Below are 17832 nucleotides of genomic sequence, written 5' to 3' on the forward strand. Positions count from 1 at the left end.
ATTTGTTCTTACTTTATTACTGACTGTTTATTTGTCTTAAATATTCAAAACTGATATTAGTCTAGTTATTTTGCTGTGGTGCATTTGTTAAAACCACAGGCAAAAGTTACTCATGTTAGTGTGTTAAGGCTGCTGATTTTTGTTCATGGTATTCAGAAGCAAGAGAATGTTTTGCAAAAATTAAGAATAATATGTTTGATTTCTAAATGTTTCACTTATTGGAATCGAAACTTGGAATTGATAAGAATCTGAATAAAATTCAAACTATACACCAATACCTACTACAGTGTTGCTAAAGATTCAAACATGTACCTGTATTAATCCCTGAGGTGCAAGTCAGTTTTAAGCGCACAGAGTTAACCGGAAAGACACAATGAGATCATGTAGAAAGGTAAGAGTTTACTTTCTGCCTGTATATATAATTATTTTCAAAAGATATGCATCTCAGTGTATTAATGTTATCATGAATACAATAGTTATTTTTGCCTATAACTTTAAACAGCACAAAACACATTTCATTGTTATATTATACTGCATTATTATCCTAAAAGTTGTAACGATGAATAGATACTCTAAGATTAAAATTCCATGATGTAAATATAAGTAATTAAATGCGATATTATTTAAAAAAAATCTTTATAAAGCATACAGGCTTGAGAGAATGTATAATGAAATAAACACAAGTGTTGTTGCAAAAAACTATTATGTATAATAATATGCCAATATAAATGAGTTAATGAAAAAAGCATGTTCGTCTTCAACACTGTTAAACCCTCTGTGATAAAAGTTTAACCATGAGGGGTAAGACACACTCTAAAAACTCCTGGGTCAAAAATAACCCATAATGGGTTATTTTTGACCCAACTCCTGGGTTAAAAAGGGACCAACTAATTTCTGGGTTATTTCAACCCAGAAAATTGGGTTATTCTTTTTGACCCAACTTCTGGGTTAAATACCTGACCCAAATTTTGGGTTAAAACAACCCAACATTGTAGTTAATATAACCCAATTTCTGGGTCAAAAGAACAACCCAAATATCTGGGTCAAAAGAACAACCCAAATATCTGGGTTTAAATAACCCAGAAATTAGTTGGTCCCTTTTTAACCCAGGAGTTGGGTCAAAAATAACCTAACTTGGGTTACTATGCCAGTATGCCTTATTTCAGAAAATAAAACTTTGTTTTAAATTATATTACACACTTCAAGCACTTTTACATTTTTATTGCATTAAATTAAACTCTCTCTATATATATATATATATAAAAAACACACACACACTTGGACATATTTATTTTCATATTTATTTTAGGTCAGACTGTAATAACAATATTGGAAAGAAAAAATAGAAAAACAAACAACTCAAACATTCGACAACATTCAATAACTGGATTGAATTTAAGGCTTAAAGGACAAGTTCGGTATTTTACACTTAAAGCCCTGTTTTCAGATTTTCTGTTTCTGATGAAATAAAACGGTTAAGATTACAAAGACGTGAAACTTACCGAGTGGTCAGGGGTGTTCACTGATATATGCTCATACAAAAATCGCTGCAAAAGATGCTTTTCAACAGGTTTTATCGTAGTTAATCGTAGGATTGTTCCAGTGCACCTATGCAGCCATTGTGGAGGTGGGGGTGCTACCACAGAAACCAAAAATTCTCGGGACAGCAGCTTGTGTCCAAATTTCAATCTTAACCGTTCTATTTCATCAGAAAAGATCTGAAAACAGGGCTTTAAGTGTAAAATACCGAACTTGTCCTTTAAAGGACAATTCCGGCAAAAAATGAACCTAGGGGTTAATAACACATGGTTACCGAGTCGACCGTTCTCTGGGATGTGTTTTCATGATAATCGAATGTAAAGAGTTTTATCTCTAAAAACTGATTAGCTTATAACGCTAGTATATATAAAAGAAATTGTTAGTTAATACCACTAACAAGGCTCAAAATAGCCTAACACGGTAGCATAATGAGGGTCCCTACATGCAAACCGAAGCATTGAGAACTGTGTAAGTGTAAAGACAGTTTAAAAAGAAGATACTTTATAAAGACAGTACATACCAGTCGAGCCACGAACGCCGTGCTACGTGAGCTGGTCTATAGGTTAAAGTCACAGTTCAGCTGTCTTAGCACGGCGTTCATGGCTCAGACTGGTCGAGTCTGTTTTCCAAGATGGCTCCTGCCTGTATACGCGTAATGTACTGTCTTTATAAAGTATCTTCTTCTTAAACTGTCTGTACACTTACAAAGTTCTCAATGCTTCGGTTTGCATGTAGGGACCCTCATTATGCTACCGTGTTAGTGTTAGGCTATTTTGAGCCTTGTTAGTGGTATTTAAATAACGATTTCTTTTTACTTATATTCGATATAGCGTTATAAGCTAATCAGTTTTTAGAGATAAAACTCTTTACATTCGATTATCATGAAAACAAATCCCAAAGAACGGTCGACTCGGTAACCATGTGTTAATTACCTCTAGGTTCATTTTTCGCCGTAATTCTCCTTTAAAGTCTCTGGAGAGCTTTAGGAATTTAAGCCTGGGACAAACTTTGGGGACAAGATTTTTGATAGTGTCCTCATCTAAGAGAAGAAATGCCTCCTCATCCATGTCTTCATCTGAAAGACAGAAAACAAGACAACATGAGTATTACTAATAAGTCGAGACAATTGTGAACCACTCACCAGACACTCTTTGATTATAAAGCTAAAAAATAATCACTTTTCAGGGAATGTTGTGTTGTTGTTTTTTAACATGGCCCAATTTCCTAGTTAACTAATGTGGTTATTTTGCAGCATTGCCCATTTAGTGTGAATGACAGTCTATACTACTGTCCATCTTTTCTTTCATTAACAAGTGTAATGACATTAATGCAAAGGTGAATATCTGGCCTATTCTTATGCATAACAGCTTAAAGACAAGGCACAAGTATCTTTATAAGGGTTATATAGATATGCATACTCCACTGTTGAAGAAGTTGTGACTTTCACAGAATCTTGCACCGACACATTAAAGCCCAATTAAATACATTTTTTTAGGTGTAGAGAGATGATATAAGGGTAGTAAGAGTAAAATGCTCACCTTTAAAATTCTCTATCAGCTCAGAAAGCCGCCACTCAGTTGGCACATCAGCGACAAAGCTGTCCATTTAAAATGACCTGGAGAAAACATAGCAATATAGAGGTTAGCAACAATTCGAAGACTTGACCCGCTTCTTTAACCTGTTAGGCTGCAACCCCACTTTTGAAAAATCCTCAGAAATGGCATACCCAAACTGAAACAGTTCATGAACCCTTTGTACTAAAAGCATAAAATATGCTTTTCTTTTGTCTGCATTATAATTACTAACGACTGACTGTTTTAAATAACCTTCTGTGATCTGATTGGGCTTCAGATTAAAAAATTTGACTAACAATATATTATTTTTATAGTATTCTGCACGATGATAAAGTCTATATCCATTAGCATTACATTATAAATATAATCTATTATTATGAAAATACCTGGCATGGCTCGAAGAACACAGGTCAATCAAATATCATTGCAATCATGTTTATTGTCTTCACAACGTCTTTATCTGCATGTTACAGTGATCTCTGTTAGCTTTGTTTATGTCAGGGACGTCCTAGAATGTCACATGATTATGACTTCTTCCTGTGTACCATATATGGACAACATGTGCATAGGGCTCCCTCAGGCTGCTCTTATGGATTGAAAACACAGTACATCAGAGTATCCAGTGCTCATAATTATTACATCGACACATTTGGGTATAAATTCAATAAATATTATTCCTTTCTATAGAACTCTGATGTAAACCTATGAGAATCTATCAATATTTCTCCAAATCTGCACATTTTTGAGCTAAAAGCCCTGAGGCACGTTGTTTTGTCAAGCGCTGTCATGACGACAGCAAAGAATTTCTTTTTTTTTTTTGAATGAGAGCGGCTGACGATCATAATTCATATTAAAGGACTAATTTTTTCATAACTTCTGACACAAATTAAGACATAACTGTCAATATAAGTTTCTCAGAATACAATAGTGGTCAAATACTGAAACTTGAGTCATATATTTTTAATGATGTATAGTTTGTCACGGTAATAACATTAAATCTGATAGTAACTTTGAACTATTTAACCAAATAACGCTTCAGTGCGCCGGCGCACTTGCAAAGGTTAACAGGTTTTACTTCAGCCAGTAGAGCACTGTATAATATGATAAACACGGCGCAGCTGGTAAACATAACTCAACGATTGTGTCGTCGCTCTAGCCGCGGCACGACCCGTTTATATAACTTACTGTCTATGGGCACGACGTCGCCACTAAGTTAGCTGGACTGTAACGTTAGCTAACGTTACTTAACGTTACCGTATTATTGCCGTTATTATAACAATGAGATAAGTACAGCACATGTAATGAAAAATAGAATTTAAAGACCGTGTAAAGCAGTGGCGGGCCGTGCATATTACACCTAGGCCTTCTGTGATGTCCACCCTGAATTAATAACTTTTAATAGTGTAGCAGCGCACGCACATACTCTCTATAATTGTGAAATTCCTGTTTTTATTTTGCTCCGGCAGTTATAGGGTTAATGCGGTGAGTTCGCGAAAGGCCGGGTAGAGAGAAACGAGCGAGTGAGTTCGGCTTTTGTGTACAGTGGTTCTTGCGTTCCGATTATAAATTCAGAAACGGATCCTCATCACTGTCTTATCCTTCAATGGCTATAGTATTAATGTTTGAAAAAAAGAAGTTGTTTCGATCATAAATTTACAAGAAAAATTAGGAAGAAAATCATATTCAGCACGGACAAAAACAGGGGCAAAAAATGCATTATACTCTCCAAAACTGATTTTTTACACAAAATCCATCCTAATTTCTTTCCTCAAAAAGACTTGAATTACTTGGTTGTACAGGTTGTCTGTGCTTTTCAGTCCCAGCAACCTTTTCTATCGCCATCGAGGTTAATGTGCTGAAAGTCGAGTCTGTCCAGTCGTATTTCTGTCATAAGTTTAAATTCGCTTTAGTGCTGAGAGTGTCTGCTCGATAGAAGCAGTAACGTTAACGTTAAACAGGGAAAACACCGCTAAACATGACGATGTGCAACGTTACAGCCGACACAAGCTCTCACACAGATTTTTGAACGATATCAATGAGATCAGCGGGACTTTTGCCTTCAAAATCAGTCCTGGCACACATTGCAGTCAGTTCTGTTTTTACCCGGACAGATCGATAGAGATCCGTGACTCTGCGTAAGCTGAATAAGGGATTTTTTTCCGGTAGGTTTGAACCTGCTGGTGGTCGAGGAAGGAAATAAACATGAATTTGTGGGTTGAAAAACTATTAAATCTACAGGTATTTTAGTTTACACAGTTCGCAACAGATACCGTTAGCTAGCTCTGGCTACCAGTAATAATAGTACACGCTCTGACCATCCAATCAAAGGGCGTGAAAATGCTTACGTTATTGTATGCCTGCTAGATGGCCCCGGTGCAATCAACTCGATATCTGATTGGCTGATTAAATCTGACTGATTATCTGATTGGTTAAAGCAACAGTTTCATTGCCATTCATTTAAGCTACCGGCGCCCGCACTATCGATTCTGAAGGCCTCGAGGCAGATATATTTGACCCTGGCAACACATGATGACTGAAATATGATTGGATAAAAGCACTAAAATAAATATACACTACTGGAAGCAGCGCAACCAAGAGAAAAGCTATGAAATTATGAGAACGGACTTTTGGGAATAATTTAATACTCATTCATAAAAAAATATATTAAAGTGCAAGTCAGTGATTCTCATAGTGTTTAGGCCAGCAGAGAAGGCCTTGCTGGCCCTGACGGCCCACCACTGGTGTAAAGTGAATTCAGTCATTTTCTTCTAAACACATTAGCTAAATAGCCTAACGTGGTCATAAATGTATTTCTCAACAATGTGTAAAAAGCATTTCAACCATTTTGTCACCTAATTTCATGAACCTATCGTTATTTTTAATCATTCAAATTGTCTGGGTGGTTTACACTTTCTTCTTTAGTCTGACAAACTCAAAACACATATTTATTTAGACTTTACACAGACTTTAAACTAGTTAAGTTAGATGTTTTCGCGATAGCGTAGCTAATGTTACATGACAACCACAATTAAGTTACCACAGCTAACACTAGTCTCAACGTAGCAAAGCCATGGTAATTGTTTCAGCAAATGGTGCTAAACTAGCAACGGGAACATGGACACAGAAAATATTACATTATATCAACACTGAAAATACTCGCTTACCTTGAATACACGACGAAGTTGCACCGAAGAAGCACAGGCCAAAACGGATCGAGCGCGAAGTGTCGGTTATTTCAAATGTCTGCTGTGAGAAAATTCCAGAACAACTGCAGGGGGAGGGGCCGAGGGGGGACCCAGAACATGGGTTACTCTTTGAAAAATAACCCAGAAACTCAAACAACCCAGGAATTGGGTCAAAATATTAGCCCTATAACCCAGAAAATGGGTACTCTCTGAAAAAATAACCCATAATTTTAACCCAACACAAATAACCCAGAAAATGGGTTGAAGAAATAACCCAGGAGTTTTTAGAGTGCAAGGACTTTGGTGAAACGCCTCATTAATGTCCGTGGTGAAGTTCCTAATGGTGATTTAGTGCGCTCCTGACACTGGGGTTCAGGAAACACATCATTAGACTTAAAAACATCTGGATCGAGGTGTCGAGTGTCGGCAGGAACGGAGACAAGACAAACTGATGTACCCTGATGAATATCAGATGGCTGAAGAAGACAAGAACATACATGACCTCCTTCCTCATGCTGGAGATTCATCTTCCATAACTTAATAAAGTTGAATGAGAGAACTGACATTAGAGACTCGTAATGTTGCTCATTAACACTTTATTTATAGTTTATGCCCTGAAACAGAACCAGAGAAGCACATTACAAACAATTGGCTATACTGAACTACACAAAGCATAACTTGTTTATTACTTGAGAGTACATCTAACTATTATAAGCTCATGATGCACTTCATTTAAAGGTACAATATGTAAGAATTTTGTAATAAAATATCCAAAAACCACTTGCACTTGATATATTTCCTGCAGTTGTGTACTTACAATATCCCAAAAGTTCCCAAAGATTTTTAATTTCAGAGAAATTCCAATTTTAAATAATGGGTCGTCCCGGACTCCATGTTCACTTGTCTTGTCACTGACGTAATATCCGCGTTATCCCTGGTTTCCGCTCGTACTGCCATAGTAACCATGGCGACAGATGTGGACAACTGCGTTACGTCTAGCGGCACGCTCACGCTGTTGTTGTTTCTTTCAAACATTATGGACCGTGGCAAGCAGACTTTGGGACAAAAGGAGAACTAAAACAAGGATCAATATCAGTGTGGCGTTTTCGAGACGCCGAGAGCTAGCGTCCGCGACTAACTTCCACTTAGAGACGCTGCTCTTGTAGCCTACTTTATTAGACAGGTGAGCAAATACATAAATCTAATCTATGTTATTATGTACTGCGGTCATGAACCAATGTTAGAATATGATCTGTATGTTATTCTAATGTTGATCTAGCTTACTACTAGTTTCATACAGACAAACTAACACAGAATAACATTATAACTTTAACACACTCAAATGCAGTTTAGTGTGATCGCGTAGAGCGAGTGAGACAGCGCTGCGTTACCTCACAAGTTTCATTTGTCTAATAAACTGTCCTGTGTGAGTAATAATTCAGCACTTGCATGTAGTTCGGAAGAATGAAATGTCCTTATTCCTTTATATCCGCGGGACTCGCGTGTGGCGCTGATATCTGTCTCTCATTAGCACTCGCGGCCGCTTCACACCACAGTCATGATAAAAACATCAATGTATTCACTCATCCATAAACATGATAAAATCCATCAACTTGACAAGTTCCATAATTCCGCTTAATGCTTGTGTCATTAAACTACACCTTTGTTATTGTAAGAGGTTAGCGACCCCTAGCGGCGGAAAAAATTACATATTGTATCTTTAAAGTTTTTTGTAGTGCTACGGGATGTTTCCTTTAAGTTACGGTAGTGATAAAGTCAGCGTTGGAAGTAGAATATTTTGGCAGCTTGGTTTAACTACAATGTGCAAAGTATCAGGAATATCACCACCAGAACTGTATAAAAGCACTCAAATAATAACAGAAGACAACGTTAGAGACTTTGACTGGTGGGTCTCAAAAGTTGACTTATCAGCAGCTTGGTGTATTCTCCTTAAAATAAAGGCAAAAAAAAATCATTAATAATGTAATAATTACTATGTCATATAGAACTAACTAAAGAATATGCTCTACCTTAGTTGAATACATTATGATGCACACAAAATAATAACAACTTACCTCAGTCTGAGCAAAACCAGGCTGACAACGAACAACACCACTACCGTTAATGCAGAGACATATATCAGTAGATGCAACAGTTGATCTGGTGTAAACAAAGACATTATGTTTAATTACATCAGTAATGAAAAAGGAAAAGTGCATGTTTAACGTGAAATCCCACTTTTTAAGTGAATCAACTCACCACTCAACCACTGCTGCTTAACCGTCGATTCATTGGTTGGTTGTTGCCCGTTCCTTAAAACATTGGTTGGTCCATGTTGGTCGGTTTCACCAGCTAACCACTCCTGATCAGTGCTTGGCTCATTGGTTGGTTGTCGCCTCATGTTTGATTCTCCATGTCGGAAATTTTCTTTGGTTTTTGAGAGCTCTGTGATTTGAGTGGTTAAATCAGAACACATCAATCACAACGAGACTATGCCATCAATACTTCAAGTTGAATACAACGGCACAGTTAAACTAGCCAGCGACCTCTGAACGTACTTACTGAAGAAGGACTTGTCTTGGAAAATTTGTTTCAGCTCATTGCACTTATATTGGTCATGAAGATGTAATCCATCACAAGTACATGGGTGATGAAGTATTGAACCCATTGTTTCCACAAATGCCACCCGGCATTGGAGGTCTTCCCCAATAAAGATGTCAGGGTTTATAAGATTTAGCCATTCACTGGGCAAATCATATGCAGCGTCCTCAGCCCCAAAACACCTGGACAGGTACCTGCTAAATATCTGCCTGTGAATAACAAAGAGTTGTTTTTTATCAGCAGCATCATCCAACTTACCTAACAGTTCTCCAGTCAACCAGAAAGACCATGCTTCATCATCTGGGCCATACAGCATATCTATACCAACACTAATCTGTCAATATTTCACAATTTGGAAAATTTGTGGAATATCCTTATAAACTCGCATCAGCACATACACTCCTAAGAGTCACGTTGTACCTACATTTTGTACGTTTGAATCTTAGAATGTAAACTCATGTTGGTCTTTTCAGCAAAAAAAAAAAAAAACATGATTAACACAAATCTGAAAAAAATCAACCAAAGACGAATGGGACATGGCATTTTTGCAACAATTTTAAGACAATGCAAGCAGGATTAATCTGGCAATAAAGATTGTATGTGACTTTTGATTTCTGCACTTGTTTAATCTCACACTCTCTGGCCACATAGGACTCTACTGTGTGTAGTGAATTATATACTGTACTAGTAAACACTGACCCGCCAACTAGTACTTTTTTGGAAAACTTACTCAATTTAATATTTTTCACAATAGGCTACTGTAGATATTGTTCCAATGCAGCAATGAAATCCAAAGTAAATGCTAAAGGAAACTTCCTAAGATGCTTAAGTAGATGAGGAAGAGCGAGATGTCACATCCATACTTTATAGAACATACTTTTTTAGTGGTCGCAAAGTAAATACAGTAGTAGCCTATAAGTCAGAGAGTATGAGATTTCAGACACAGCCTTTGAGTGTTTGCTCAACTCAACCCTGTTTTGAGAAACATCTATGGTTCTACAGCTCAATGGAAGTAGTATATATTTTGTAATCCTACATTTTCATTGTGTTATGCGTTTTTAATATTTGTTCTCTTTTGGCCTCATTCATCCGTCATTAAGGACACTTCATCTGGACTATGGTTTGAACTTGAGTTATACTCCTTTGTTGAAGATTTCCTTCTTGCCTTGTTATGGTTTTGAACATTTCTTGTTGAATTTCTACACTAAAACTGTTGATCTGTTGGAATACTGATAAATCCTCACCTCTTACCTGAAATACATTGGATTGGTGAGAAATTGACTTTATTTCAGGCTGGATTCAAATTGAAATGCTCTAAAATAATACAATTGTAAATTGTATTTTAGTCCACTTTAGACATTCAACTAACTCTAAGTAACTTTGTAACTACATGTCAACTAACTAGACTGTTATGGTTAGAGGAATAAGTTGACATTTACTTGGAGCATCAAAATAAAGTGTTTAGCAGATTTAAATTAGACAGTCTAATACTCGACTGACTGCTAGTTGACATGTGGTTGCAAAGTTACTTAGTTTGTAGAAAGTCTAAAGTGGACTATCGAAATAACCTGGCATCCCAACATTTGACTTGTCAACTTAGGGGCGAAGAGCAATAATAAAAAGGGGTTGAGCAATATATCGCAATACAAGAATGCAACAAAATGTATCGTGGATAGTGACAATATGTATTGTGTATAGTTCACACAAAAGGAATATTACTGTGTGTGTAAAAATTCAAGTTTTCAGAGTTTAGTGTCAGTACTACATTAAACTACTATATATAATGTTGAATATAATGTATAATAATGCAATAGGGGAATATTTTTCTATCCTAATAATGCCAAATTTCTTAAGTTACCAGTTATTGGCCTATTATTTTAAATATATCTAGTCAGTGAAAGCATATTTTGTCTAGAATAATTCAGTATTTTCAGCTCTATAATCATGAATATGTTTATTCTGGTGTCTCTATTGTCCTGTGCTTTGGGTTTCCAGCACCAAGTCCAAGTCTATTAATTTACACACAATGTTATATCAAATTTAGCATTTTAATCAACAGTACATTTTTTGTTAACCTTTTACCATATATCTTGGTTCATCGCATTAATATTGTGACATGAGGGTATCGTTACACCCCTAGTTGATAGAAATGCAGTTCTTTAAACACGTCCTATGTAAATCGTGTTGTTAATGATTTGCCATGAGTGTTCAGGACTCACCTGCACGACGCATCTCCAGAACATCTGTCGAGCGCCTCCAGGCAGGTCCAGGGAGTCTGAGACGGGTCGCTCGCACAGGATCCGGAGTGTAGAGAGGCCTTCATCTGCTGGCACTCCTGGTCTTCTCGATCACAGTCACAGAACACCAGTCGCTCCGCCACAGCGTGAGGAAGAGCCGAGTAGAACTGCCTCGTCGCCTGTCTGCACTGGCTGAGGTTGCATTGGTATGCGTTACACTCCTGGACAAACGGCACCATCCGCCTGTTGCAGGACTCCTCCCCGAGACAAGCCATCGTCTCCTCAAGACAGGATCTGCTTGTGAGGTGTACTGGATCGAGGGTATGAGAGTGGTGTTGTCAAAAGAGCGCTGATGAGCATATCATAAACACATCTGATTGGCCATTGTGTTTACAAGCTCATCATCGGCTATATGGTCAGCGCACAGAAGTGTTTGAGAGTGTTTGAAAGCACAAGCGGTATCAGCGGAGCATGTTTCGGTGTGTATCTGTGTAAGCGCTCGGTGAAGAGCGACATTGATGTGTATTTACAACATGTTTTTGAAGCGCTGATCATTGTAGAAAATCACAGACACATTTGATGAGTGTGTGAACAATGGCCAATCAGATGTGTTCATGATTCTGCTCAACAGCGCACAAAAAGTCAATTTTTTTACATTTTAGTACCGACTTGGTACCGAAGTCAATACTTTTGACAACACTTTATGAGAGTGTCCAATGAGGAGATCACAGCATACATGCAGTTATCAGTTTTCAAAAGGCTTTGGTGCTCTATATACAGAACAAGATCTTACCACTGGCTTTCCATTCTGCCTCAGGTTTCTTGATTTTTTGAGCTGGAAAACATTAGAGAAAAAATGAGAATTCTGTCAGCATTTACTCGCACGCATGCCATTCCAAACCTGCGTAAGTCCTTATTCACTAAAAAATGTTTCCTTTTGCCAAAGCTCAGAATTCTTCTGAATTAAAAATGATCCATGCATCACACCAGGCAAACTGAGTTCTGCTCCTTGGAATAGGAACTTGGAATATCTTGGAACAGGGAACATTCCCATAACCTATAAGTAAAGTATTTTAAAGTATTTTAAAATGTAAATTTTAGGACAAAACATTCTTATGACATATGATATATGTTCTCATAGTTTTGAGAAGAAATGTTCTTAAAATAATGTTCTCAGAAACGTCCTAATGATGTTATTAATATTCACTGAATGTTCTTGTGAATCCATATGATGAATTTGATGAATGTTCCTAAAAAAAATTTGGGGAGAATATGCATAACTGATTAACTTCTTTTTTTTTTAACCATTATTCTCAGAAAGTCAATCAATCATTAGAAGGATCAGCTAACAGGGAACATTCTCCGAATGTTTTCAAAATGATACAATGGAATGTTCCTCTAACATAAAGAAGAAACGTTTTTTAACGAAGAAGAAAGAAAAGAAAAAAAAAGAAAAAAAAACGGGACGTTTTGAAAGTTTAAAAACATTTGACCAGAACTAACTTTTCATAACTTAATGGGAATGTTAACAAAACTATCTTAGAACATGTTAGAACATTAGCTGGGATAGTGCCAATAAGTCATGTGACTACTTTTATGATACTTTCATGATTACTATTTATTTTTCATTTCTTTTGTTTCCTTTTGGGGGCTTGACAGCCATATAGTCACTTTCATTTTTAAGAGTTCACTTTAATAGTTGAATGAAGATCATTTAAAAAAAGGATTTTCTGAGTGAATTTCCAAGATTTAAACTGTTTTTCTACCCAAAACTCATGGCATGCTGTCGATTACCACAGACAACAACTCAACCCTCAGTTAGTAAAAACAATCACACACAAAAAAAAATTCACTGAAATTGCATACCATAACTGCTAAATATGGACAATAAGGCATTAAGGTGGTGTAAAAAAGAAGAAGAAAGAAAATTATTAATTTCTGAAAATCTGCTTTAAAACCATGCAAAAGACGTAAATAACACTGACTTGACTTGGCATTGTACATTAAATACACATAGTTTTAGACTTAAGTGCATTACTATAGCCTACATGACATTTTTTAGTTTTTCCTAACTGAGGAAATCGAGTGAAATTGTTGGCTGTATAATCAACAGCACGCTGTCTGTAGAGCTCGGCTTGTTTCATTGCAGTGTTTAATGTGTGTGTGTGTTAGCGTATACCCAAGCGATGCTGGCACTGAGAGAACAGCTGCTGTAGAGCGCGGCATGGATCCGGCCCAGAACACACACACTCTCCCAGCGCCGGCCAGCGGCTCAACATCATCTGAAGCGTGGCGTTGCAGACCTTTGTGTCAGTCGTGTGGCAGCCTCCATCTTTACACACAGAGAAAAGCTGACTTCACAGAAGCACTTTCAACATGACAGCTTTGACACGAGTGAACTCTATTCATCTGGATCACACAATGCGTTCATCAATTTTTAATAGCTATTGTATGTGCTGCAATACTGATTGTCCATCAAGCCTTTAATCCTTTAATTGAGCTGCATAATTATCTATGATTTCTAAAGTGCCCAGTGGTTTTCCAAAACTATTATTACGGTCAGATGTTAAAATGTATCAACATGACAGTCAATATCACATGTGAATAATGACTGATCTCATAAATTGTTATTCCCTTTGCTTCCCTGAGGCCAATATATTTCTTTATATCTCTCTCTCTCTCTCTCTCTCTCACTCACACACACACACACACACACACACACACACACACACACACACACACACACACAGCTTCGACGTGCCCTGAAGCCATCCTTCCCCTTCCCTGGATGCACACACGGCCACAGTTTGAGGTGTGCAGTTTTGCTCAAGGCTATTGCGCTGTAATCCAGTTACTGCCAACACAGTGACGGGACGTTTCACAAGAGGAGACAGGGATTGGCATTAACAAAGGTTAATAAATGATGTAATAATATATTGTTTATAGTTAGTTCAGGTTAACAAATGCATTAACTAATGTTAGCAAATAGGACTTTATCGTAAAGTGTTATATCTCAGAATAACTCAACTCAATAGATTTATAGGTTAATAATCCTGTAATGTTAGTATAACTATGATACTAAAGTAGTTTCTTATTAATATTTAGATGTTTTATGTTTTTTGAATGAATGTAGCTCTTATTTTAGTTTGTGTTTTGGTTTTTATAATTTTTAGGAGTTAAAAAAATTATATATAGTTGTATTCATTTTTATTTCAGTTTTGATTTTAAGTACATCCAGTTAAACTAATTTAAAATTAGACATTTTGCTTTGGCCAGTAGTTGAAAAAATATATATAGTATTTTATATTTTATTTCAATAATACATTTTTTTTATGGTTTGAGTTTTACGTTTGGTTGTTGTGTGTAGAAGTAATGTTCAAATGTGCTATAAATGATTTATTAATCTTATACTCAAACGTTACAGTGTCACAACCTCCCCCTCTCACCTCAGAAGCTTTTCATTTTTAATGCCTTGACAAAATCAACTAGTATGAATCAAGAGGGTAAACAGTTCTAGTTTGTGTGACGGCACCCAGTTATTAACCCCGTGACACCCAACCCCGGTCCTATCCCATTAATACAAGTAATTGGTTGCATTATGGATGACATTCTGTTTGCTTCATAGAAGTTTAAAAAAGAAACCTGTACCTTTATAACTACAGATGTCTCTGAGGACAGCCTGTTCACTTCTGCAGATGCGTTTAGAAACACAAGCGTCCATATGTGAAGTGCAGTCTGTAGTTCTTGATGTGTTAATGGAAACTATCTGGAACAGCAGATGACACGCTGGAACAGAAAATAACAATCATAATTGCCTTAACCTTATGCAACGAGAAACCAATCTACCTGTTCTGGAGGCATCGAGAGTCTTGTAAAAGTGTCTCCTTTGAAAGCATCGTAAGCTCCATGACACACTGACAGGACTTTCACAGTGTGCTCGTATTTACTGACAGCAACACAAAACCTCATGATCCTTATCATCCATTAAAATTTGAGAACGTTATTAAAGAATATTTATCTCTGGTGCACTGAGAATATAATTGGTGTGGGTTTAGGAAACAATTTTCACTTCAGAAATTGCTTGTAAATTTCATAAATAATTACAAAGGAAAGGCAAATTTTGAAGTAGAAAGACTGAAATAGTATTTTTTGTGTAAATTAAACTATACAATGTAGAAGAAAGGGAATATGATTTTTTCAGTGTCAAACTTTCTTACATTTTCCCCTGAAACTAATTTTCTTTCTTTCTTTCTTTCTTTCTTTCTTTCTTTCTTTCTTTCTTTCTTTCTTTCTTTCTTTCTTTCTTTCTTTCTTTCTTTCTTTCTTTCTTTCTTTCTTTCTAAATTAAATTGTAATGCACTTACACCTAATAACAGATCTAAGTCCCTGTTAAGCGCAACACAGAGAAACACTCAGCAAATGTTCAGGCACAAGCACACGATAAATCAATTTCAATAACTCCGTCAGAAGAACTTCCAGGATCAATGAAGCGCTGACCTGCTAAAAGCTCACTAATCCTCAATATAGATCCTGTACTCACCGATGAGAAACGCTGGCTTCATGACCTTCATGATGGTGTTGGAGTGTCAGTGTGAAGCACCTGTGTGATCCCGCGAGTGTGTGATCCTGTCCAGCGCTCTCTTCACCCCAGCATGACGTCACAGGGATGATGAATAATCCTCTCAGGTGCGAGTGTTGGATGTCACTCACCTGAGGGTCGGCTCCCGGGGCAGTGTGAGGATTTCCAATATTAAAGAAATATTCTACTGATAGGGATGTTATATATTGTACAGCATACTAGGGATATAAACGGTAATACTATATATATATATATATATATATATATATATATATATATATATATATATATATATATATATATTTATATAGTATTTCCATATTGTGTGTGTATATACAGTATATATGTAAACGGATACCACTAACCAGTTCCAGCATCAGTCAAGCCCAAAATGTCAAAAGTCCTGAACTTTTGCTGTAGTTTCTGTAGTGTTGGGCAATATAGCAGTAAAGCTGTTACCCAAGCATCAGGGTAATGTTGAAACTTGCTACGGTGTTCAATGTTCAGCTTTTTCTGTCAGCGGTTTAGAATCAGAACTAATGATGATCAAAATCAAAATGATGATCAGCTGTGCTCAAATTTGGAGCAAAGACACACTTGCTTGCTGATATTGCCTATCTTCTAAACCTCAGGTATTACTTTGTGTATTTCTAAACTTTCATTCAGACGGTATATTTAGTATGTTCATTAAAGGCAGTGTGGGTGATTTTGTTCCTGAAACACTTTTTGTTATGCTGGTTGAAAGTCTCTTCACATCCTGCTAGCAATCAATGGGCCCTATTGTAACGCTCTGAAACTCAAGTATCAAACGCAAAACGCAAGTAACTTTGTGGGCGGACCCCGGGCGGGATAAACGACTCTTGTGCCCGACGCAAATCTAAAATGTGTTGGTCTGAAGTCGCTTCATTATTCATAGGTGTGGTTTTGGGCGTGACGTGAAATAAACCAATCAGAGCGTCCTCTCACATTCCCTTTAAGAGCCGGCGCGCTGGTTCCATGGCGGATTGCTATTATAACGGCGGGTTTGCCGGCGCACGCCAGAAGCGACGTTCTCGTCAGGGCCGTAAAACACAGAGAAGTGACATTGTATGAGGATAGGAGAAACCCACACAAATTAGCTTCGGTTAAACAGGCGTATAATAATTTGGGTAAATGTGTAATCTAGATTTATGCCTATTTTTTTCACATCTTCACGGACACAACAATGATTTCCCTCGTGTGTTAATATTTTTCCTTGTAATAATGTATGATTTGCAAAAATGAAAACTGCTGCATCTGTTTAGATTAGAGAATCAAAGTGTGTGTGTTGTTCACACGCTACATAATGGCCAAGCACGCGCCCTTAAAATAGCATGTGACTAACGCGCCACTGTCTTTAGACTAGGTTTTTCCCGTTAGTCGCGGAGTTGTTTTCTGAAACTGCAGAATATCACCAGGGAATGTTTGCACTGGAACACGCTCCTCTTTTCGCCGACTTTACTCCGCATGGGCGCGCGTTATATATTATATATACTACAGAATTGGTTCAGAGTTGGAAACATCTTGAAAAAAGTGTATTTTTCCACAAACTGTGTATGCTTGCAAATTGTATAATATCCAAGGTAAACATTTCTAGTAATTGTGCAGTTAATTCTCATTCGTATTTTCAGAAAGTTTTGGATGTGGGCTATCCTCTCCCCAAATTTGTCACTAATAAAACACAAAAATAATTTAAAGAGAAGGCTTATATTGATCTATTAAGATTTTGTTTGCACCTTGTAAATTAGGTTTTGATGTGGCAGTAAAAACTTTATAATCTATCCAAAACGAAATGTTGTCTTTCATATTTCTTCTGTAACCTAACATATCGTCTTTTATAATATAGATTCGTGCTTCAGAAAAAAAGTTCTCGGAGACGGAGAGGCAGAAAGCACACCCTGTATATTGTCTTTATTTTACAAAAGCAAGATGTTTTATTTCGATTGTAAGTGGACACATAAAAAAGTAGACATTTAACAGCTTATTTTTCATATTTCTTAAGTCTGCTTGACCAAAACTGATGGAGTATTTTAGGTCTATTTTGCTGCTATGTGAAAAAAAACGAGCAAAACGCGCCTGCGCGTTTGCCGACCCCAGAG

The 17832-nt window shown here is 36.9% G+C and overlaps 1 protein-coding gene and 1 long non-coding RNA gene across 2 annotated transcripts; both read right to left on the reverse strand.

Moving 5' to 3' along the window:
* Positions 1–1845: 1845 nt before the first annotated feature.
* Positions 1846–6585, reverse strand: LOC307010771. The gene is made up of 3 exons (XR_013800264.1): positions 6278–6585; positions 3078–3154; positions 1846–2614 (listed from the first exon to the last, which is right to left on the reverse strand). It is a non-coding gene; the product is annotated as an uncharacterized lncRNA (long non-coding RNA).
* Positions 6586–6875: 290 nt separating this feature from the next.
* On the reverse strand, positions 6876–15763 carry gfral (GDNF family receptor alpha like). Its single transcript, XM_079635386.1, has 9 exons — positions 15677–15763; positions 14785–14922; positions 13316–13468; positions 11930–11971; positions 11119–11446; positions 8861–9108; positions 8558–8743; positions 8374–8458; positions 6876–8247 (listed from the first exon to the last, which is right to left on the reverse strand). The coding sequence occupies exons 1-9, from the start codon at positions 15705–15707 to the stop codon at positions 8166–8168; spliced, it is 1293 nt and encodes a 430-aa protein (XP_079491512.1). The 5' UTR covers positions 15708–15763; the 3' UTR covers positions 6876–8165.
* Positions 15764–17832: the final 2069 nt, after the last annotated feature.

This window comes from Phoxinus phoxinus (genome assembly GCF_949152265.1).
Source record: "Phoxinus phoxinus genome assembly, chromosome: 14".
NCBI lineage: Eukaryota > Metazoa > Chordata > Actinopteri > Cypriniformes > Leuciscidae > Phoxinus > Phoxinus phoxinus.